Source organism: Convolutriloba macropyga, chromosome 5, assembly GCF_964194025.1.
Source record: "Convolutriloba macropyga chromosome 5, txConMacr16.3, whole genome shotgun sequence".
NCBI lineage: Eukaryota > Metazoa > Xenacoelomorpha > Acoela > Convolutidae > Convolutriloba > Convolutriloba macropyga.
In genome coordinates, this window is record NC_134472.1 from 73,831,584 (window position 1) to 73,855,127 (window position 23,544).

Consider the following 23,544-nt stretch of genomic DNA (forward strand, 5'->3'; position numbering starts at 1 on the left):
AATTTCCGTCTGGCCAATACCTAAATTTCGGTCTGTTAGGTCTGGTCAATTACCAAATTTCCGTCTGTTCGGTCTGGCCAATACCCAAATTTTGGTCTGGCCAATACAAAAATTTCGGTCTGTTCGGTCTGGCCAATACCCATATTTCGGTCTGGCCAATATCCAAATTTCCGTCTGGCCAATACCCAAATTTCGGTCTGTTTGGTCTGGCCAATACCCATATTTCGGTCTGTTCGGTCTAGCCAATGCCCGTAATCTGTTAGCCTAATTGTTGTGATAAACTTATTAAATAGATTTGTTATGGCAAAATCCTTGTACTGGGGACCTCCAATGGGAGGGTTTTAGAGGCAAGGTTCGGGTATGGTTCGTTAGAGTCAAGATCTGACTCATCACATCAGGTCGTATCATTCTAACAGATTTCTTTTTTAGAACAATTTCTTGTGTTTTTGAATGTTAGCAGGCTCCGAGAATGGGATGTTTTGATGCCAACCATCTTCCTTCATCACATCAGGCTCTGTGAATGGGACGTTTTGATGCCTACCCTCTTCCCTCCAGCTGCTCGGACTTGGTCTTGGGTACTTCTCGTACCAAATATATAGACGAGGGTCAAGTAAAGGGTTGTGTTCACTCCTATCGAGGTGCTAAACTGCTAGATCTCTGTGATGTTATCAATAAATAACCAGACCAGAAGCTGAACATGGTTGTAGTAATTGCCGGCTTCAATGATCACCATAGTAGTATCGAAACTTTCATAGAGCATTGGAAATTCCTCATTCAGCTGATTATTGTTAAATTTAGCCCAAATAGTTTGATTGTTCCCAAAGTTATACCCACCAGCTGCAATCGCCTCATAAATAAAAAAATCAGTGCCCTTAACTACGCTTTGTATAATTATATTGATTCTTGTGCCCTAAAGTTGTTTATTGTTTCACCCTCATTTAGACATGTTCTTGAACCTAACGTGTTCTGTAAAGACACCGTGCACTTCTCCTTTCATGGAAACCATGTTTTCACTATTATTCTGTTTAACATCATTCAATACTTTAAATATCGTTGCTGTTATTACTCTCCTGTAATTAATTTAATCTAGCCCCCTCAGTGCAGCCTTCCCAACTCCTAGCCCGCAGCTTGATGGCTGATCAAACCCATTGTCCACTCTGCAAGGGTCCCCTACGTTGGGGAGGCGTCTGGTGTCATACATGTTATAAATATTTGCACGTGAAATGCAGTGGTCTAGCCGCAGCGAAAGATTGGACCGAAAACTTTAGCTGCAAAAACTGCTCTGAGATCACCGCAGCCACCGAAACAGCAATCGCAACGCCGGCACCACACAACGCTTTGACCGTTCCCGACACTGCACTCATAGATCCTGCAACATCGCACGCCCCCGAACGTTCCGTCGCCGCAGCATCGAATAATTTTTGGGACCACTTCCAGCCTCATCACGCGGTAACAGTGCGCGAAATATACCGCGAGGTCGTCACTTGGAATCCCTCGTTTTTCACGCTCGGTAAGAACAAGACAGGGGAACAGTTCGCCGAATCTTCCCGATTGCCGTTAACACGGATAGGTCCGATATATCTCTGACCCTCTGTATGATACTTCCGCACCTAACCCTCAGTCGAACAAAGAACACGGACGATGGATCGAACAATAAGACCATCAAGCGTAGACTGCAAGCATGGTACAGCTGCAAATTCTCAGAACTGTTCTGTGAAGCGAAGGCAATCCAAATGAGAATGAATTCAAGGAACAAACAGCAGCACTCTGACCTCAAGATGTTCAACGATTTCATGTCTCGTGGTAAGATCAGTAATGCTATTCGCGTTCTTTCGGATGAGCACAAAGGCGGCGTGCTCGCACCTACCGATCTCATAGACGGTAGACCGGTCCTCGAGATTTTACGCGACAAACATCCTGAAGGTCAACCCTTGGAGCCCAACTGCATTCAGAGCGAACATCCACGCACGCTTCCTTACCACCCCGCTGTCTTCGACAAAATCAGTGCCAGGCTCGTCCAAAAGCATGCAATGATGACTCATGGCAGTGCCGTGCCTTCAGGTCTCGATGCCGATGACTGGCGTAGACTACTTTCTGCTTTCGGGCAAACCTCCACGAACCTGTGCAAGCTTGTTGCCAAGTTTGCTAAGAGGCTGGCCACGTCCATAATACCACCGGATGATTTGATTACATACAATGGTTGTCGACTAGTGGCTCTGGATAAATGTCCAGGTGTGAGACCTATTGGTATTGGTGAAGTAATGCGTCGCATCACCGGACGCATAATCGTCGACTGCATCAGGCAAGATCTAACATCCCTCGGTGGAAACATGCAACTGTGCCTGGGCCAGAAATGTGGCATAGAACATGCCATACATTCGCTTGGCCACAGTTTTGATGATCCCGAAAACGAAGCAATTCTTCTAATTGATGCCAAAAACGCTTTTAACGTGCTGAATAGACGAACAAAATTAGAGAACGTGAAAGCCTTAAGCTCATCTTTGCATGTTGCCCTACAGAATTCCTATAGCCACCCGTCTCATCTCTACATCGGTAAGTCGACCATACTGTCTCAGGAAGGTACGACACAAGGCGATCCCCTTGCGATGGCAATGTATGGAATCGCAATCCTACCCCTAACAACAAGACCTCATAATGACTCTTTGACACAAAAATGGTATGCTGATGATGTGGAGGTAGTGTGGAGGTAGGTCGTCGGTAAGTTAGAAGATATCAGGGCACTCTTCGACAAGCTCACTGAGCTCGGTCCCAAGCATGGATATCTTGTCAATCCTCCGAAGTGTCAGTTGATAATTAAGCCAGGAGGCGAGCGCCAAGCATCAACTGTGTTTGCAGGCACACATGTGGAAATCACGCAGGGCGCTCGAGTCCTGGGATCAGTTATCGGAAGCTCTGAGGCCAGTAAAAATTTCCTGAAAGATGCAGAAACTAAATACACAAAAAGTTTAGACAGACTTGGTCAATTTGCACTCACCTCTCCCCAGAGTGCATATGCATGCTTGACGAAGGGGGTTCAACAGAAGTTGAGCTTCCTCTCGCCTACTACACCTTCCATGGACGGGGTTCTGAACAAGGTGGAGGAGCGGCTTGGCCGAGTCATACCGAACATCGTCGGCAAAGAAATAATCCAAGAGGAAAGAGAACTTTTTTCTCTCCCTCTCAGAATGGGTGGGCTTAACATCGCCCTCCCACAAGATCTTCACAAAAATCTTGAGCAATCAATTGAACTCTCAAGACCATTGGCGTCATTCAATAATATTCAACAATGTGAAGTAGAACAAACCAAGATCAGTCTCAGACAGAAAGCAGACAATCAACGTAAACTCATCTCGAAAAATTCCAGAATCGAAAACAATCTACCAGAAATGAAGTATACCATCCAGCTGGCCTCGGAGAAAGGAGCATCAAGCTGGCTTAACGCGCTTCCGTTGTCAAAACATGGTTTTGACCTCACGAAGACTGAGTTCCGTGATGGAATAGCACTTCGCTACACCTGGGAAGCGAAGAACACGCCAGCCATATGCCCATGCGGGAAAGAATTCAGCCTCACCCATGCCCTCCATTGCGCCGAAGGCGGTTATACGCACCTACGACACAATGAAATTAGAGATGTGTTTGCAAACCTGATGGATGACGTTTGCCACGATGTACAGATAGAGCCAAAACTTCAGTCGCTCGATGGAGAAATTTTCTCGAGTAATTCCACCACTACTGATGATGATGCTGGACTGGACATCAAGGCAAACGGTCGGTGGGGCTCCCGCTTTAATCGCACTTTCTTCGAAGTGAAGATTTTCAACCCTCATGCGAAGAGCTGCCCTAAGACCATAAAAGATGCACACAAATATCACGAGAGCATCAAGCGAAATAAGTACGAAGAGCGAATCCGCGAAACCGAATACAGCAGCTTCAATGCACTGGTTTTTGCTTGTTCGGGTGGTCCAGGTCCATCAGCATCGCGCGTTATGAAACAACTCGCAACCAAGATCATCGAAAAACGCGGAGAGCCGTACGCCGACCCTATAAGCTACATCCGAACGAAAATCAGCTTCGCACTTCTGAGGAGCTGTGTTCTGTGCTTGAGGGGATGTCGTGCCCTCAAGCCTCGTGTTCTCAGTGAGACTTCGATTAGCGCCGTCGTGGAGGAGGGAAGGCTGCACTGAGTGTCTGGCTGCTTATCTTTATTCATTTGCTTATTCCTTGATGTTCCATTTTTACTTTAATCCTTCCATTCTAGTTCCCTATGTGTGCTATATATATATATATATATATATATATATATATATATATATAGGTGCTTTCCTCTCCACTTGTTATTTATTTTTGTGACTGGGCCGTCTGTAGGGGAACAGCTTGGAGTGCAGCATCCGGCTACTAAGTGCTACCCATCATGCCCTATTTTTCGACCTACATCCATCGATGCCGGATGGTGTACACGGCCCTTTATTGTTTTTTTTCAGTCTGTTCGGTCTCACCAATGCCCATATTTTGGTCTGTTCGGTCCGTGATGAAAAACATTTCCGTGCTTGGCAAGGCGTTTTGGGACCCTTGTTGGTTGCAGCGTTAGACTTTTCAATATTGTCTGCATCTATGACGTTGCTGAGGTTGACAGCGTGGACAACGGAATACCGGAGCGTGGTCAACCGCACGCTTCAGGTTATTAGAGCGTTCGTGAGGCCGTCCACAAGAGTTGCATCGTGCACCGCCGTTGAAAAACAGTTTCATAGACTATGATGTCTATTGTCATATATTACTCTCAGGGTTTGTTTCCCAGTAAAACCAATTTTCTTGACGTGGACGAAACTTCAAAATGGGCAATAAATGGAAATTAGGCACAATCAAGTGTTATGAGGAAATTTGCTTCCGCTTTGTCTATTTCTTGAAATACCCCTTTTAACAATTTTCTCTAAAGACTGGCAACTACCATGATCGATTAACATAGTTACAGAAAATCTAACAGCAAATGACAACTGCAAAAAAATGAACAACGTATGCAATGGGAACACTTTTCACATCAAAACAATTGTAACCAGCATCTGCTGAGTTTATTGTAAACTAAACGCTTATACATGATAGGTAGTGCTTATAGAAACATCTGCTTCTTATTTGCAGTCTAAAAATTGGAGCAAAAGCAACAAGACGGACATCGAAAAGTTAAAAAACAAACAACAATTTTTTTTACTGAAATCATTTAGAGTTTGTGTCACACTACCAACACTTTGCAAATACATTTAATACTAAAGCTAAAAAGCGTTCAAAGTCGATATGAAATTGTTAAATTACTCGAACGTTTTCTCAATAACTTGCATCGTCAGGAGTTTAAAACTTATTAAGTAAATTTTTACAGATATGCTTATATACACCAACGTGTCTTGATTATCTATTTACATTTTCGAATCTTTCTAAAAGTTTCACAGTTTTCAACCTTAAAATTTGTTCAAATTTTAAAAGAACTTAAAACTTTTAATATGAGTCTTTTTTTTGTAGTATATGAGTTTTGATTAGATTTTCGTTTCGATCCTCTATATAACGTTGCTCACATGGCAATTCGAAAATTTTTAGGCAGCATATGCATTCGCTACTAATTTGTAGAGCTTCTATGGTCATAAGTTTTTCGCTATCCTGGCACTGATCAATTATCTTGTAATTAAAGGCCGTTAGAGCCCCACAGCATTCCACCACATGTTGTCCCACCGGTGAATTGGTTTTTTGATGCTCAGAAATTCTCGTGGCCAAATGTCGACAGGTTTGTCCGACATATAAGGAATTACATCCACAACAACTGGGTCCGTAGACCACATGAGGCTTCAGATTGCTATCAAAACTAGATTTCCGGGATGGTATGCAAATACATAGTTTTCGCGTTGTGAGTATGGGTGTCAGTTTGCACGTTTTTCCCAATTTTCTCATCAATTGCAGGCTGTTGTTATCTCGATACTGCAGGAAAAATAATGGTTTGACATCTTTCGCTGACATTTTTTGTCCCTTAAGGTGCACCTTTTTCAATTCGTAGCTTTTCCATTTTTTAATTGAGGATTAACTTATGATTTTCTGTAAAGAATTGTTGATTATCTTGGAAGTCCAACTCTCAAGGTATTGAGTTTTTTAGCTAAATACTTTCATTTTCCTTCAGAGCTTTGTCAAAATTTTTCCATGTGCTAGTGCTTCTATAAACGCGGTTAAGAGTCCCTTCTACAATATTTTTCTTATGTTAGATTGGTGCACAGCTCCAGAAATTCAAGACAACTCCCGAATTGGTTGGTTTCTTGTACCACTCGCAATTAATTTATTTACAGCTATTTATATTGATGCTAATGTCTAAAAAAGGCTATATTACCCTTTTCGTCAGGTTTTTTCATTGTGAATTCCAATTTCCTACGAAGAGTGTTTACTTTTCTGAGCAAGGTGTCCGGTTCACCATTTACCGTTCAATTAATATCGTCTACATATCTTAAGAATAATTGTCTTTCAGTTTCCGGTTCACTATATAATTTGTTAATCTTTTGGAAATTAGAGCAGTACCACACCATGTCCTTCATTTTCGCGTAAAGCTGATCATCAATATATTGGCATTTTGCATGGAACCAATTCTCACATTTCTCAAATTCGACTCTTTTTTCCTCTATAGGTGACTCTACGGTTGCATTTAGGGAGGACCTCAAGATAATTTTTGGGGATCTTATTGATGATCTCTTTCGTTGACTTGATCGGATGTTCAAATGATTTCATCCAAATGTTAGCCAGAGTTACTGCAAGTGATGCTCACATTGCTAAGCCATCCACCTGACAAACCCCTGTCATTGCATTTGAAACAGGTATTTGTCACAGCTAGCTTCAAGAGTGTGTTTGAAGTCGATCTTGACATCTCAGGGGCATGGTCACTAGAGTATAGGCTCCTCAAGGCCAATGCAATTGCTTCATTAACATGGACATTTGTATATAGGCTCTTCACATCCAAAGAAACGATGCTCTCATCAGGCCCCAATTTTATGGATTCTAGCATTCTCCGTGCATCGTGCGTTGACGTCGCAATGTTAGCACCAGGTACTTTATCAAAAAGTGGCGTGCGGAGTTTATTCAAATTGTAATAAGTACTTCACGGTATAGACAACAGTGGGCGTAAAGGAATTCCATTCGTGTGCACTTTTGCTAGGCCATAAAGTCTCGCGGGTTGTGCTCCTGTTGATACATTTAATGCACTACTATGTAAACTTCGAACACGATACTTTCAAGGAAAACTCCGTAGCAGACGTCAAGAAGAAACGGATAGTAAAAAAAGTTTTGCTTTTTATCTGAAGCATTTTGGCTTTACTTTATGTAAATTTGTAATATGTATATAGCTTGACAACGCTGAATTAATCGAGGGGAGAACGCTGAATTAATCGAGGGGAGAGGCTTTCTTTTTAAACATTTATAACCAAAATATGAGAAAAGGGCAGCTCGTCTTTTTTAGATTCAATGGACGCTCTGGTATTTATTGGCGGTTCATCGGGTGTCGAGCTGCAGAAATGCCCCATTCCCGAAATAATAGATCCGAAATGTGCACTTGTCAGGGTGAAGGGAGCAGGCATTTGTGGTACGGACTTGAGTTTAATCAAAGGGGCTTTCCCAATGCCCCTTAATACAATAATTGGACACGAAGCTTCAGGGCAAGTAGAAAAAGTGGGTTAGTGTTCATTTGTGCTCAACGTATTTTGCTCAAACGTATTTCGAACAACGTCCTTTTTTTTTACTTTTAAGCGTTTTTGTTTCAGGCCCTGAGTGCACATTAGTGCAACCCGGTGATCGCGTGGGTATAAACCCAGCAAAGGGATGCGACAACTGCAGAATATGCTTCAGAGGTATAGACTCTTTGTCGTAGTAAGAGATATTTTTGACCAGGACATTTTACTTATATTTGGATGTAGACTGCGAAATTTGACGATATCTTTCCGTTTGGATATCTTTCCGTTGGTCACCCTTCAGTGTGTCATATGAGGTGGCTTGAATGAAAAAGAACTGATCATAAATGTTCCCAAGTTGCAGTTGGTGACAAAGAATACTTGAATGAATAAATAGTAAATGAAAGATCATTAACAAAGGGGCAAAATAAATGGCGTTTCTTTCGAATAAATTAATCACTGCTTTGTTGTTAAAACGACATTTGAATTCTGTGCTGATGGAGCGACAATAAAATTTAATTAATTCTGGCTTATATACTTAGTTGTAAAATTTGCATCACATTGTTTAATTTAATGAGATTGAACTCAGTTATCATGAAATTGAAATTACATTATTACTCGATTCATTGGTTATCTAAGTGCTTAGTACCCTATTTATGGGTTGGTGAAGCTGACATCCTGCCAAGCTGTAACGATCGTACTGACAGAAGAGGTTACTTTATGACGATTCACGTAAGAAAACAAGACGATGCAAGGGATTTGAAGTGGCTCAAGTGAAATCTTGTTTTGGTTTGTTAATTGTTCTTTTGTTATGTAAATAGATGAGAAAATGGTTATCAGAAATTCTTCGTGTAAACCATCCTTATCAAACTACCATCAATTATGATAGTTTCCAGAAACGCTACCTAAACACAACACATTCGCACAAATACACATGACATCCCCTCCCCCACATAGCACCACCCCCCCCCCCTACACACAGAACAAAAATGCAATTATACAAATAAAAGAATTCCCAATACACGCACGCCACACATGCAGAACAAATAAAAACATACTAAAAAACTGGAAGATTGCTATAAATTGGCTACGATAATTCTGCAGACCTTTAGTTTCAAAAAAGCAATTGACCAAAATCAGACCCAAAAAACGTTGAAGAAACAGAGTTCTTAAAAATTGATTGGATGTCTGTAATTTAGATTGAGTTATGAACTGTAAAGTTGCCTTGAATTAATCATCATTTATATTAAAGTAAAAATCGCAGTCGCCCGAGGGACTTAGTGCTCTGACAGTAGGGCGCTTTCGCGCGAGTGCTGAGAACAAGGGCGGAAGGGGTCTAGGATTTATGTTTTAACGTTTGTAGAGAATCAAAGGGTAAAAATTGGATATTTTTGTCAACATTTTAGAAAGAGTCAAAAGTGCGATTGGGCGACTAATTGGAGCAGGAGAATTGGACTTAGAAAGACAACTAAGTGGGCAAGAAATTTAACGAGTGCGCGGAAAAAAACATTTGTTTTGCGAACCTTTATCCCATCATTTCTAACAACTTGTCGCAAACTGATAAGTTGAGCGGCCTCAAAGATTTAGTTCTCGATTTTTTTAAAAATCGATTCTTGATCTAATTAAGGAAAGCAGAAGTCAACAACACTAACTACCTACACACAGACGCCACCTAGACACAGAACACAAACGCAAAAATACACATGACACCCCCTCCCACCACATAGCAGCGTTTCCCCGTCACCTCACACGCCAGAAATACACAGAGACTCACAAAGGAACTACAATTGCACGCGCGTCGTATACAAAAACAAAACCAAACATAATACAAACTTGCTGCGATAGTTCTGCAGCCATGAACTGTAAAGTTGCCTTGAAATAATCTGCGTATATATTAAAGCAAAAATAGTTGTCGCCCGAGGGACTCAATGCTCTGACACGAGTGCGCTTCCCTTCTAGTGCTGAGAACAAGGGCCGAAGTGTCTAGGATATATGTTCTAACATATTGAGAGAATCAAAGGGTAAAAATACATGTTTTTTAACAATATTTTAGAAAGCTCTAAATGCCCGAGTTGGATTTTAAATATGGCAGGAGAATGAGACTTAGAAGGACAACTAAGTGAGCAAGAAATTTAACCGAATGCGCATAAAATCGTTGTTTTTGCTAATTTTTTTTCCGTATGCATTTCTAAGAACTTGTTGCAAACTGAAAGTTTGGGTTGAGCTGCCTCGAAGATTTGGTTCTTGATTTTTTTGCCTGATTCTTGGTCTAATTAAGGAAAGCAGGAGTTAATCTAGACTAACTACCTACACAAAGATCCTACCTACACACCACAAACCAAAATTACACTTGAGATCCTCTCCCCTCACATAGCATACCCCTGCCCCCCTCCCCACAAACACACCAGAAATACAGACGCTCGAAAGAACCCTTATTACACGCGCAACTCATGCAAAAACAAAATCAATTGTTGAAAATTTTGCAGATTGGTAGATAGCTGCAATAATTTTTCAGACGTATAGTTTCAAAAAGCAACAGAAAAATTTATACCTATAAAATCGGAGACACCGAGTTCTTACAAATCGATTTGATGTCTGTAATTTAGGTTGAGTTATGGACTGTAAAATTGCCTTGAAATAATCCTTCTGTATATTAAAGCAAAAATCTCAAGTGCTCTGACAAGTGCTCTCAAGTGCTCTGTGCCGAGAACAAGTGCCGAAGGGGTCTAGGATATATGTTCTAACGTCTGCAGTTCAAAGGGTAAATAGATGTTTTTTGTCTACATTGTGGAAAACGCGAGTGGAGTTTCAAGTAAGGCAAGAGACTGAGACTTCAAAGGACAACGAAGGCGGCAAGAATTTTAATGATATGCGCGGGAAAACTTTTCTTATGAGAACCTTTTTCAGTATGCATGTCTAAGAAATTTTCGCAAACTAATAGTTTAGATTGAGCTGCCTCGAAGATATAGTGCTTAATTTTCTTGCCCCTGTTTCTTGGTCTTATTAGGGAAAGCAGAAAGAAACCTACCTTAACTACCTACACACAACCGTTACCTACACACAGAACAGAAACGCAAAAATCCCTCCCACCATGAAGCACACCCCTGCACACACACACTTACACACGAAAAATACAATGATACAAATGAAAGAACACCAAAACACGCAGACGCCACACATGCAAAACAAATAGAACCATGCTAAAAAATCAAAGATTGCTAAAAAAAAGCTTCGATAATTCTGCAGACCTTTAGTTCCAAAAAGCAACAGAAAAACGGACATAAAAACGAAAAATCCGATTCATACGTAGAGAATCGAGGGGTAAAAAATTAGGTTATTTTTGTGCAACAGATAGGAAAGAGTGAAGTGCGAGCGTTCAAATACGTAGAGCGTTCGAAAGTTAGGAAATAGTGAAAAGTGCTAGATGTTCGAATACGTCCTAAACCTAATACAAGAGGTTTAGGAGTAAAACTAAGTGGTCAAGAATATTGGACAAATGTGCTGAAAAATGTTTCTTTTGCATACCTTTTTTTCCCCACGCGTTCCTCGAACGTTTTGGAAAACTGATAGTTTCAGTTTTTTGGCCTCAAAGATTTAGTGCCTGATTTTTTCAACTTTTTTCATCATCTCATTGAGGAAATCACGAGTCAACTGGAGAAAGCAGAGGACAATTTAAGAGTGAGGCTAGCAACGAACGAAAAAAAACACCATTCAATCGATTGATCAACTCACTCCAGTCAACTTGGAAATTATTGTGCTTGTTATAAATGAAAGAGAAAAACCGATTTTTTCACAAGTAGTGTTAATTTTGTTTAAAATGAAACTATGGAACATTAGAGCACACGTATCACTTGAAAAAGTATCACTAGAGCACACGTATCACTAGAGCACACGTATCACTTTCACGTAGCACGTGAAAAAGATCTCAAAAACTGAAAATTTGTGCTTACAGTTTTGTCTTTTCACTTCAGAAGTTTCAAAATATTTCAGGACCTGTATATGCTCGCTCTTTCACTCCTTTTACTACTCAATTATCACTATGGTAACAGGACCAATTTGACTGCTCGTTAACAACGAAAGGCGTGAAGAGATCTTAAAGAAAGACATCATTCTAATAGGATTCCGTTTCTTTGAATTCTAAAAACCACAGACTCAGCTATTGCTATTTTACCCCTCACCCACAAACGCCACCAAAATTTTTATAAATTCTTCTATAAGTGAACTCTTAAATAAATGCAATTCTATAAATGCAATTATTCTATAAATAATGTAACTGATTTGAAGAAAAAAATTGAACGCAGTGACCTTTGTATTCGTCTATAATAATAATAATAATTTCAAAAAAATTATAAAAAATTGCCAATCGATTAATTTTTTAAACAGCTTTTTGTTGATTTCAGTTTTGATTCTCTATGTAAAAGAAATCATATGCTGTAGACGCTTTAACAGCAGATTGCACTAGCATAAATTTCCTTGCCCGAAATTTGGGGTTGAAAGATTGATATCTGTTGAATTAAATATCAATCGTTAACTCTTCAATAGACTTCCAAACTGGCCAATCAGCACGATAGATCAAGATCAGAGGTGTAGAATGTGCAAGAGGAAGAAAAATAACCCTTTGTATATGCCACGCTTTAAATCAAATCCATTCAATGGTCATTAATTGCTCTTGAACGAAATTCATAGCAATTATTGTAAACGTGTATGTCTTTTTTATGCAAACTTTTCGCTTGACAGTTTTGACTTTTCGAGTGACTTTTACGCCCTTGACTTTTTGCGTTTCGCGTGATCTAAAATTCTCTCTCAATCACAATTTCAAGCAGCTGAATTCAATTGGCGGCAATTTAATACTAAAAGTCAAATGAAAAGTACGCCGAAACTAATGCCATTTTTCACTTTGAATCTTAATAGTGGTATATGATAACCTCTAATGTGGTTATTTGAAGCCCACGATTGAACTTCTTAGTCCCATTTAGGCTCCCCCCCCCCCGACTGAAGCAGGCTGCAATTGATTAGAGCTTCCACCTGTCGTTCGAAAGCAATTCTTCCGACGTTTAATCGGCTATGTTTTTCAAAAGCAAATGAAAAATATCATGCCCATTTTTAGTTTAACTCGAAAGGCAATTTGTTATGCACAATAGTATTTTACTATTTATTGCTAAGAATACATTTTTCGAAGCTAATTTTTTTATCCACAGAACTACTATTGTTTTTTTTGCTCACACGTTTAACTGGATCCAAAGTCGAAGTACTAATATGTTAGAAAGTTTTGTTCAGAAGTTTGCTGCTACTCCTCATTTATCTAACTGAACCGAGCTGCATCTGAAGTTTGTCGGGCTTCAGTAATTGATTTGTAGACGAATAGATTATGAAAGTCTGTTTTTCTTATAGCAATTTTGTAATAGTTTTGGCTAACTTTTGGATATAAAGGTATTTCAAAAACAAAATATATGGGTTAATGTGGAGCATTATTTTTGAACCAATTTATAAAATTTCCAAAGCTGCTATTATATACGTTCACTTGATATTAAATTTGAAAGAATGCGCCTTTGATGGATGTAGATAAGAAAGAATCGCCCGTGGGCAACTTTTTCAGTGAGTTGGTTGTCAGCTGCTTACCATATCGTGTAAATTATAGAACACTCAAGGCAAATAAAAATGAAGGCCTAACGCGGCTCTAATTTGCTGAGCAATCACCACTGAAACAGTTTTTAGTTGCTCTCGAACGAAGTTTGAGTTGTAAACGTGTGTGCCTTTTTAATGCAAATTTTTGCTGGACTGTTCTGTTCTAGAACATACATTTGATTTTTTTTTCTCGAGTGATTTTTCAAAATTGACTTGATTTTTGAGTGAACTGAATTGCTCTTATCCAGAAATTGTCTGTTGCTAAAGGAAAAGCGATGGTAAGATAAGCTATAATAAATGCCTAATAGCCGAGCGGCTAATTCTTAAGTCTATTACGCCGGAGGTGGGTTTTTCGAACCCATCCTTCGACGGAATTTTCTTCACCAATAAATTTTCTAGGCTACAGCCCCCTGAATTAATTTGCCCGCCTGTCGTTCGAGATCAATTTTATGGTTCTGGTATTGAACAGTTGATAAGCTGAATTGCGATGATTGCTCAACACATTTTTTTATGTACTGCAATTTTTTCTCCCATAAAAAACCTCGTATCCATTTTTGTTATTTTATCCACGCCTTTTGTTTTAGGCAAACCAAATTTGTGTAAAACAGGTGGTCTGGCTACTTATATGGGATTAAGCCCAGTCAACGGAGCGCTGACAGAATACGTCGTAATATCAGAAGATCTACTTTTCAAACTGCCTGATGATTTAAGTTTTGAGAAGGCTGTTCTGTGTGAGACAATGTCGACTGTTATAAGAGGGTGTGATCAGATGCAGCCACTTGATGATGTGAGTTTATGTCGAGGAAAAATCCTTTGTTTCTGTTCTGATTTTGCGCTTTCATATTTTTTGAATTGATTGGAGTGTTACACCTGGTTGACAAAATTCTGAACCATATTTGATGCGTTTTGGCGTTGAGTTTGAGAACTCTGGATTACAGTAAATATTCTGACTGTTATTTAAATCAGTTCAAATCTGACTGGATAAAATTGATCAACAAAGGAATTAGGCAATTAAAGCAATTAATTTATGTTGATATTCTCGCAACATTATTTGAAATTTCTTTTTTTATATTAGAAAGGAGATAATATACGGACTAATATTGGCTAAACAATTTTCGCAAGACTTCCATTAAGGAAATTCAAGGCGCTGCAAAGGTACCCACGTTAGAAAATATTGATATAAAAATGGAAAATATAAAAATCGCAGCATGCTTGTAAACAATAATCGGAGAAAGGCAATTCCCATATGTCAGTCATTTTTGTTTTAGGAGAGCAAGATCCTTATTCTTGGAGGTGGAATAACCGGAATGCTGGCCGCCAGTTATCTTACAGACGAGGGATATACAGGGTTCACCATATGCCAGAGATCAACTGCGAGACGAGAAAATCTGCGTAAACAGTGCGCTGGATTTCATGTCCAAGTCGTTGGCCCCGAGCAGCTGGAAAAAGCTTATCAAGATAGTCTGAATGACAATAATTCGGATTTTGGATTCGATGTTGTATTTGAGTCGACTGGGAATACTGCCGCTGTTCAGAACTGTTTGAACTACATCAAACCAGGTGGAAAATTGGTAATTTTTGGATGCTGCCCTTCGCATGAAAAGATGGAACTGTCCCCTTTCGACGTGTATTTCAGGGAGTTAACAATCGTTGGGTCGTTCATACAACCGAATACGTACAAACGAGCCATTGATAAGATTGTTTCCCTAAACAAAAACGATCGGCTAGATTTTGATATTCTAAAAGTGAAGACCTATTCGCTGAAAGATTACAAGGAAGCGTTGAGCGAGCTGAAGAGCAAGACGATTACGAAAGCGATTATAGTGTGAGAATGATTTACAGCTCGTACTGTCTATCGTTCGTGCATTCGGTAACGAAGTGATCTATCTGTAAAATAGAACGGAGTCTAACCTGAATCTCTGACCTAATATTGTAAACGAGAATTGTTCTGCAAAACTTCTTACATATCGACACTTATTGCCTCATTTTGTAAATGAATATATCTTTTCTGCAAATGAATTTATTTTCAGATTTGCGCCATGAATAATATGACCTTTTTGATTTGTTTTATACAGTTGGAATGGTAGATAGAAGCTAAAAATATTTTTTTTTGTAATTTGCTTGGATTAAAATTTGGTGGCAAATTGAGGTTTGGCCTGTCAGCGAAACAAGAGGAAATATTGACTTTTTTTCAGATTGTTTTGTTTTAAACACTAATAGTGTCTTCACTAGTTTTATCGTATTTTCGCGATCGACTTTGGCGATTGATTCCACTGACGCTGACAATCTGAAGATAATGAACGCTTTGTCGCTCTTCTCTTTTCCATCCAAAATCAGGTAGTAAGTATTGATTGATTTAATTGTTAAATTAAGAAAGTATACCAGTATTTTTTGTGAACGTTTTGTCATTTTGAGAGCATAATGTTCTTGTTTGCTGGTAAGTGAAATTTATTAGTTGCAAACGCCATAAAATTAATTTTAAAAATTTTTTAACATGATGCATGAACTTATGAAATGCCTTCAAGCGATGCTTGGAGCAACTATTTTAGTCCTCTTGGTTTTAATACAATTTTTCATACGGATCTTTTCAACAATTGCCCCCCCCCCTTTGGTACCTAGTAGAGAATCGCCACCCCTTTTGTGCTATACTTCACCACAATATTTGCTGGCCTATAGTTTAGATAGCCGAATATCAGTTTAAGCGCAATTGCGGATCGCTGTTCATGGCCATGCCTCTCATGCGCTGTGGGATGTAATCCGGAAATCGCGGGTCGGTTATCGCGGCGAAGCGCGCCCACCGACCCGCCAGTCGGAAATTCTTTTCGCTTTGTTTTCCAATTCGGCTAATGGCCCTAGCACGGCGCATTTTATTCTATCCAGTTTAACACAGTATAAGCATACATGGAAAGTTATTAGTCGTCTCTGATTGGTTAATAAATCGCTCGCTTAAATTCTATTGAAGAATACCCCCCCCCCCCTCCCCTTTTGCAAAAGGGTGGGCATTGTTGAAAAGATCCTTCGACCGGGTGTGATCTATAATAGAAAAGATCCCAGGAGGCTCTATAATGTGAGTTTGAACAATGTTCGACATTGCTCTCTATTCTTTGCATTTTTGACTGAGTGATGAGTTTATCACGACTCCGCCAGAATTGACTCAAGGGCGAAAAATGTAAGAACCATAGTGGCTTTGATAAGCTCAAAAATTTGAGCTTATTAAAGCCACTATGAGCTTATTAAAGCCCCCCCTCCCTCCCCCCCCCCCCCCCCAGCGTTTTTATGACCCCCAGTTACAAATTATATGTTGTTATATAGCAAATTACTATGTAAGAAAATAGCACGTGCGCCTGGGGGTCATAAAAGATTTATGCTTACTAAGTTGGGGGGGGGGGGGGGGGGACGGGGACAGAAAAGATCCAAAATTTTTCACTTGTCAGTTTTTCCTCATTGGCGCGATCTGTGTCTTCGTGTAAGTTTTAGTGTGACCTTAAATCTACGTAAGGGTTTATATGAATTCAAAAAGATATTGGAGCCTTATTTTTTAAGCACTTCAGAGAAAGAAAGATACGTTCTGCAAGTAATTTAATACGTTCTTGCAATGGTTATTGGTTAATACTATGCTCTTATCTTTCTGTTAGGTAAATCGCCCAGTCAGACTTGATTTCATGGTTGGTCTGTCGCAATATTTTCTCCATTCAAATAGTAAAATTTTTGCAGCTTATATTGAGATGCTAAAAGGGATGTTTAGATTTCGAAAGAATAGGAAACAAAGATTAAATACAGCGCCTTCCTGAAGTCTGAGATAAATATCTATAGACTAAATTTAAACATTATACTTAATGGAAACTATACTACTAGCCTAGACGCAAATTGAGATATTTTTTCCTTTACTATCACTATTAATTCTTAGTAGAGTACAAACGTATCTACTTAAAGCACTCAGGAACTCACAAAGAGCTGGTGTTGCCCAAGTTTGCAAAGAATGAACAGTGAACCGGCTTTGTATAAAGCGCTGTCTTGAAATCATAAGAGTTCTAAATTGTTGTTACGGTTTCCTGGACAGTTCGGTTTACATAGTTGATAGCTGGAAGTGGAAGTTTTGCCCCTGTATTTCTATGTTGTTTTAGGTAAGCAAAACTGGTCAGCATTAAGTTCAGTGAAAACGGCTGTCATCGGATAAATTAAAAATTTTTTTTATAAAATTAAAAAAAAACGAATAATTTTAACGATGAGGGTTACGCGCAATAAAAATTCTTCGAATCAGATTGAAAGTGGGGAACGTGGAAACACTTGAGATTGGTTTTTATAAATGTTCGGTTTAACGTTTTTTAAAGTAACTTCTAGACGAATCATTTACTTTGTTAGTAATTGTTTTCAAGTCGCCTCAAGCAAAATTGACCACATATTATAGAATGAGTTCATATCAAGTTATGTAAAGCTACATTTTTCGTACTTCTCTCATTGTTTCTTCTGGTTTTATTGAGCTTTGTTGTCTACGGGTATAACTTGATATTTATACTCTGTGCCAAATTTTGGATCGCCTGCCTCAGCGCTTGTGCACAGAAAGAGATTTTGGTAATATTCGTAGTCAGTATTTGGTAGTTTGAAGTGATTTAGAGAGCTGAAGAAAGTAGAATGAAGCTTATAATTTCTTTGATTGTGCTGACAATTGTGCTCTCCTGTGTCGAAGGTGAGTGTATGTATTTGTACTTGTATTAGTTTTTTTTATGATCTCAGGTACAGTTATAGATCGTTATAAGAAAAGTGTTCCCTGTTGATTTTGTCCCTTAATCCTAGTTACACTTACTCGTAAAACACAGGCGATAATGTGTTCTCTATCAAGATGCCTTGACGATAGGTACGACATCCATATTGAATTATAAAATATGCATTTAAAATGAGGTAAAACATTTTTCACTTAATATATTATATAAGGCAATCAAGAGATTCAAAACATTAAAGAGGTTAGCATTCACTGGGATCCAGTTTGGGATCCAACTTGGATAACTGTTCCCTAGAAATTTGTTTATCGTGTGCACTCTTATCACTAATGCTACCGGAATTGTCGGTATTATTGAGTCCGGTGGTGTCGTGTAACAAGTTTTGTAGGTATAAGGATTTTATACTTTGCTTTGATTGCTATTTTTGATGTTTGAATTCTCGGTTGAACCCCCTTAAAGTGGTATTTTCCCTGTTAGAAAGAAATTCAAAAGTTAGAAAGAACTGAACAACGTGGTTTAATGAAAGGCTCGTTTGATCACTTTACTCAGAATACACTAGAGTTAACACAAAATTATAGTACTCAAATCATCGCTTTATCTTAATTGGAAATGAGCTCAGCTGAGGAACTTATTTTGAGCAGCTATGATCTTTAATTGTTTTGGATATATATCAACCGTCTTTCTAAACATTTTGCTTCCCCTGTTGTGCTACTTTTTGCTGATGACCCTGAATTATCGCGTTTTTAAACTGCACCAATACTAAATTGATGTGACTTTCATAAGAATGCCATGTATTGTGAACGTCGCTAATTACCTTCGATCGAAGGAACATAATAAATCGGTAAAAATAATTGTTCCGGCCCACTTTAGTGGTCGGGAGGAACTATATGCTAAACTGGTTTTTTTGTTCTGTCACATTCGCCAATCGAGATAATAATCTTAAAGATATGTGAGTGGTATCATCAAAAAGCTAGTTAAGCGTAAAAAACCAATTTAAAAAGATGTTTTTGAAATGCGATTTTCAGAGGAGTTATCGAAGTTTTGTGAAGTTTAGGCTACTTTCCGTTGTTCATATTTTCCGCAATTTTGCTTAAATGTTGATAAGTTTTGCAAAAATGATCATAAAATGTTCACGATATATTTTTGGTTGGTTTCGGGCTTAGAGATAAAGAGAATTTCTGAACTCTTTGAACCGACTCTTTTGTCTAAAATTTTTTAAAAATCGAGTTTTCCCATTTTTAATGAAAAAAGGCAGCTACTGTGTAAGTTTTCTGTGAAAGTGCTGGAACTATCAAGTTGCCGGCGCTTTGCTAATTTAAAAATCAAAATTAACAAAAATGCAATATTTTTAATGTATTAAACTTTTCTTTTGCCAAATTATCTATTTATTATTTATCTCAGCATTTAATAAAAAGAAATTTCTTTGTGTTTCTTTTGCTATTTTTACTCCAGATCTACAAAGCTATTGCGGCTTTTTTCGGGACATCAGTCAGCTATTTTCAATTATTTGGAACAATAACGTTCTTCAACAACCGGGCAATAAACAAGGCCAGTTTTGGTCGCATTTTGGATTCCTACAATAAAAAAATTTTCCTGAGTTCAGATGAGTCCCATTGGTTTTTTCGGCTTGGTATTCTCAGAACGCAGTCTCATTTATAATCGGACTAATTCGTTATCCAGAAAGATATTAGTGAACTATTTAATGTTCTCAATCGATGACTTGTGTGTCTTACAACTTTGAGTACATTCTTTATAAAAATCAACAATTTTCTATTTTTGCTAACTTTTTAGTCAATTTGTCTAATTGTAAATTTATATATTTATTTACTGGTCCTGTCTTCTCTCGCGTGAAATCGAAATTATTTTGTATAGCGGTTCTGTTTCAATTAATGGCTCGTACTACTGTTTGAAGATATTGTTTGAAAAAAGTGATTTTTGAGCGCTGCCACCCATTTAACCTCATTTCTGTCAAACTTTGGTTTTGTTCTATTAGTGACAGGCCTCGTCTTCTTTTGGGTAAAAAAAGTTTGTCAATAAGTGGTTTTACGCTTTAACTAATGATTTTAATGTTTCTGATACCAAAAGTTTTTTTTAATTTTTTTGATTATTGACTGTTTGCCTATTTAAATCTTAGTCAACTCACTTAACTCCTTTAATTGACCGTTCATGATATTAATGACTTCGAATTTGTTTGCTAAAATATCAAATAAATTTGAACTTTTCACTTTGTCACTTTTGTCAATTTGTGACATACTTCCATTCATGACAGGTAACATCCACTTTATTGTGAAGTAAACACTAAGCTCTAATGGCTCTTTGTTCCCATCAATGCTTTTTTGACATAATTAATTTTTATGAAAAACTTACGAGCTTTTGATACTGTCAATTCAATGTTTCTGGATCGTTTTGTTGTTTGTTCGAATGCCCGTTAATATTGAATGCCCGTGTCAAATGCCAGTTTGAGTTTGTGTTTTTATGGACACCTTTTATTGGCATGTCCAAGCAGATACATGTGAATCCGTCTATTTTTTTCGTTTGAAAGTTGATTGTTGTTAACTTTACCCCTTTCTGTTCTTTTTTGCAGTTTTGTTGCTTATTCTCGTTTAAGAGAAATCCCTTATCTTTTGTAGTGAAGTAAAATTTAATTTGTTTTTAGTTTGGGTTTTATGTGATACTTTATTACTAAATGTTTTCAAGATATCAAGTTTTCTATAATTAATTAATGTTTTTTTGTTAATAAATTGTTTGTGGTCTCATTAAGTTCTTTGTAGTCTCATTAATGGCAGGTGTCAACGGTACTCTAATGCAGCAATATTTAGTTCATTTAGAGCTGTGAGTTGATGATATTTTCCCCATATACCAGTTTTTGAATACACCCATACACCATTTTTGAATGTTTCCTATCTGGTGGTCAATTATTTGGTGGACAATTAAGTCAAAATGTGACTGAGTGAGGTCAGAATCATAGTGCTCAAATGCAAATTACCAATTCTTCTTGCTACTCTTTATCCTCCTTGAACAACTACGAATTAACGAATTAGAAAAACATAGTTTCTAATTTTTGATTAATTGGTCTCGAAAGAAGTTCTTAGCAATTATTGTAAACGTAGTCTTTTTTGCAAATTTTTTGCTTGAGCGTTTTTGCCTTTTCTTCTAGAACATTCGACTTCTCAAGTGACTTTTTCACGCTTTCGTTCTTCATTTTGATTGATATCTATTGTTCTCACTCCAAAGTGAAGCTTGTTGCTAAAACAAAATCGATTGCAGCATATGAAAAAGAAGGGACCGATAGCCGAGTGGGCAGTGATTATGGAGAGGGACCGCGAGGTCAATGGTTCGAATCCTGGGTGGGCAACTATTTTTGCACCCATAAAGAAAAATTCACCTAGGCTACAGCCCCTGCAATAAAATTGCCTCGCCTGTCGTTCGAGAGCAATTCTTCCGACATTAAGTCGGTTTTTGTTTTTAAATTTTTGTTTATTTGCTTCTTACCCTGAATGCTACAGTAGTGCCAAATTGGAGCTGGACCTCATGTACAAGAGGACCCTTCAAAGCTGTTTTCGCGAAAACGCTTTTATGAAATTTTGAATCCTTTCTTGGTTTGCAAAAACTTAGAAAAAGAAAGTTCATCTGTTTCAGCACCGCAGAAGTATAACATATACGTATGTTCTAGCTTATCTGACAGACTGATGCACCAAGTACACCTCTAACCTATGTAAAATTGCAAAAAAACTTCTGGATTAAAATAAGTTCTCGATTTTGGTTTCCTAGGAAAGAACAAATTTTCCTTGTTAAGCCTGCCTGCAATAGTCTTTGAACGGCCTATTAATAATGGTTTCTTGCCACAACAGGTCATCTACAAAGAGAGTTCAATCGTCGTCGGCCTTGGAATGAAGTGAGGCAACAAAATTCAGATGAACCTACTCTGATGGAGCTCCTGTTGAAGCTATTTGAACTCCAAGAAGAGAAAGATGAGCTGGATGCCGAGTGTGATTCGATGGATTTCGGATCTGGTGACTGGGATCCTGAAGACTTCGATCTCCGAGAAACTCCTGAGAACAACATCAAAAGGAAAATCATGTTAGACCACCAGTCGGACTTCATAATTGCTCTCAAGTTTAAAGCAATTATTGTTGTTTTTATACAATTTTTCAGAATACTGAGCTGCAAAAATATTTGCAGTTTAGTAACGCTCTTCAGTAAACTTAATTCACCCCCCCCCCCCCCCCCCCCCCGTCTCCCACTCACACATCTGAATCAGGCTACAGTAAAGCAGAGACGGCGCCGGCTGTCGTTCGAGAACACTTTGTCCAGTTTGAGTTGGCTATGTTCAAGTTTAAATGTATCTATTAGATTGAATGTGTAAAACCAGCTTTTGGAATTTTCTTTTTCATCCTCAGGAATTTTTCCTCCTATCGTTGACATTCTACACCTTCATATCTATTGATAATCGCTAGAGCTACATGTTATCATATAAATGAGTTTTTAGTAATGCGAATATATTGTTCACACAAGGTCTGAAATACAAAATTTTGTTCAGATCACGCGCGAAAGGCAACATATCCTAGTTTTGAAATTTGTTCCGCCATATTGTCGGTCTTAGATTTTTGTAAATAGTTGAAAAATAGTTATATAGTTCATTAAAGTGAACTGGTTTGCACATTTTGTTACAATTTTTTTGACTACTAGCCCGCTGTATGACTACTAGCCCGCTGTAGAATTGTTTGATAAGTCCAAAAATCGAGTTCTGTTTTTTTGCCGCCGAGAGTTTTCTGAAATCAGAAATTAACTCAATTTCAGTACTGATGAATTTTTTTTCAAACGGAGTCATTTTCTTCATTTTTGAGTGATTTCAATTGCTCTCAATCTGAAGTAAAGTTAATTGCTAAAATGAAAGCGAATGTAGCGTAGGAGAGCAAAATGGCCTGATAGACGGAGGGTTAGTGCTTCTGTTGAGTTCGGAGGTCCTGGTTTCGATTCCCACCCTAGTTCAACTTTTTTGCACCCAAATGATAGCCGTTAAGAGGCTCACGGTGGCTATTTAAAACCTCAAGAACATGAACCTACTATCGTCCCACAAATTGACAAACAACAGGTGGGGTTGTTTAATACATCACCTGAATTATATTACCGCGCCTTTCGTTTGTTAATTCGTCCGATCTTAGTCGGTTAATGTTTTCAAGGTTTTCAATAGCCGCCGTGAGCCTCTCAACGGCTATTATTTAGGTGCTCTCCTTTTTACGAATCAAAAAGAATTTTTGGCATTACCCGGGTTTTACGACTCGAAAAGGAGTATTGTATTCTACACCACCTATCTACCCTCCTCCCCCCCCCCCCCCCCACACCTAGCCCCCCCCCCCCACCGCCCCGCATCCCCCCCAACTTACCCCCCACCTACCCTACCCCCTCCTTCACCTAGCTACCCCCACCTACCCCCCCAACTACCCCAGCACCACCCACTTCCGCAACCTATCTACCCACCTAGCTCCCCCCGCACCTAAAAAATTGAAAATTGTAGG

General features: G+C 38.5%; 3 protein-coding genes across 3 annotated transcripts in view; all 3 read left to right on the plus strand.

Moving 5' to 3' along the window:
• Window positions 1-265: 265 nt before the first annotated feature.
• LOC142339632 (sorbitol dehydrogenase-like) lies at window positions 266-15,411 on the plus strand. The gene is made up of 5 exons (XM_075389814.1): window positions 266-290; window positions 7,472-7,687; window positions 7,776-7,862; window positions 13,892-14,094; window positions 14,576-15,411. Exons 2-5 carry the CDS (start codon window positions 7,480-7,482, stop codon window positions 15,134-15,136), a joined length of 1,059 nt encoding a protein of 352 aa, XP_075245929.1. The 5' UTR covers window positions 266-290; window positions 7,472-7,479; the 3' UTR covers window positions 15,137-15,411.
• Window positions 271-23,544, plus strand: part of LOC142339631 (DNA replication licensing factor MCM6-like) — a 48,713-nt gene continuing 25,439 nt past the window's right edge. Inside the window, exon 1 of the mRNA XM_075389813.1 lies at window positions 271-291. The gene's annotated coding sequence lies outside the window, so the exon portion shown is untranslated. The remainder of the gene's footprint in view (window positions 292-23,544) is intronic.
• The window catches only part of LOC142339634 (uncharacterized), an 8,210-nt gene continuing 2,274 nt past the window's right edge, over window positions 17,609-23,544 (plus strand). The window contains exons 1-2 of the mRNA XM_075389815.1: window positions 17,609-17,994; window positions 21,877-22,105. Of these exons, the coding sequence (XP_075245930.1) occupies window positions 17,940-17,994; window positions 21,877-22,105 (284 nt within the window). The 5' untranslated portion in view covers window positions 17,609-17,939. The remainder of the gene's footprint in view (window positions 17,995-21,876; window positions 22,106-23,544) is intronic.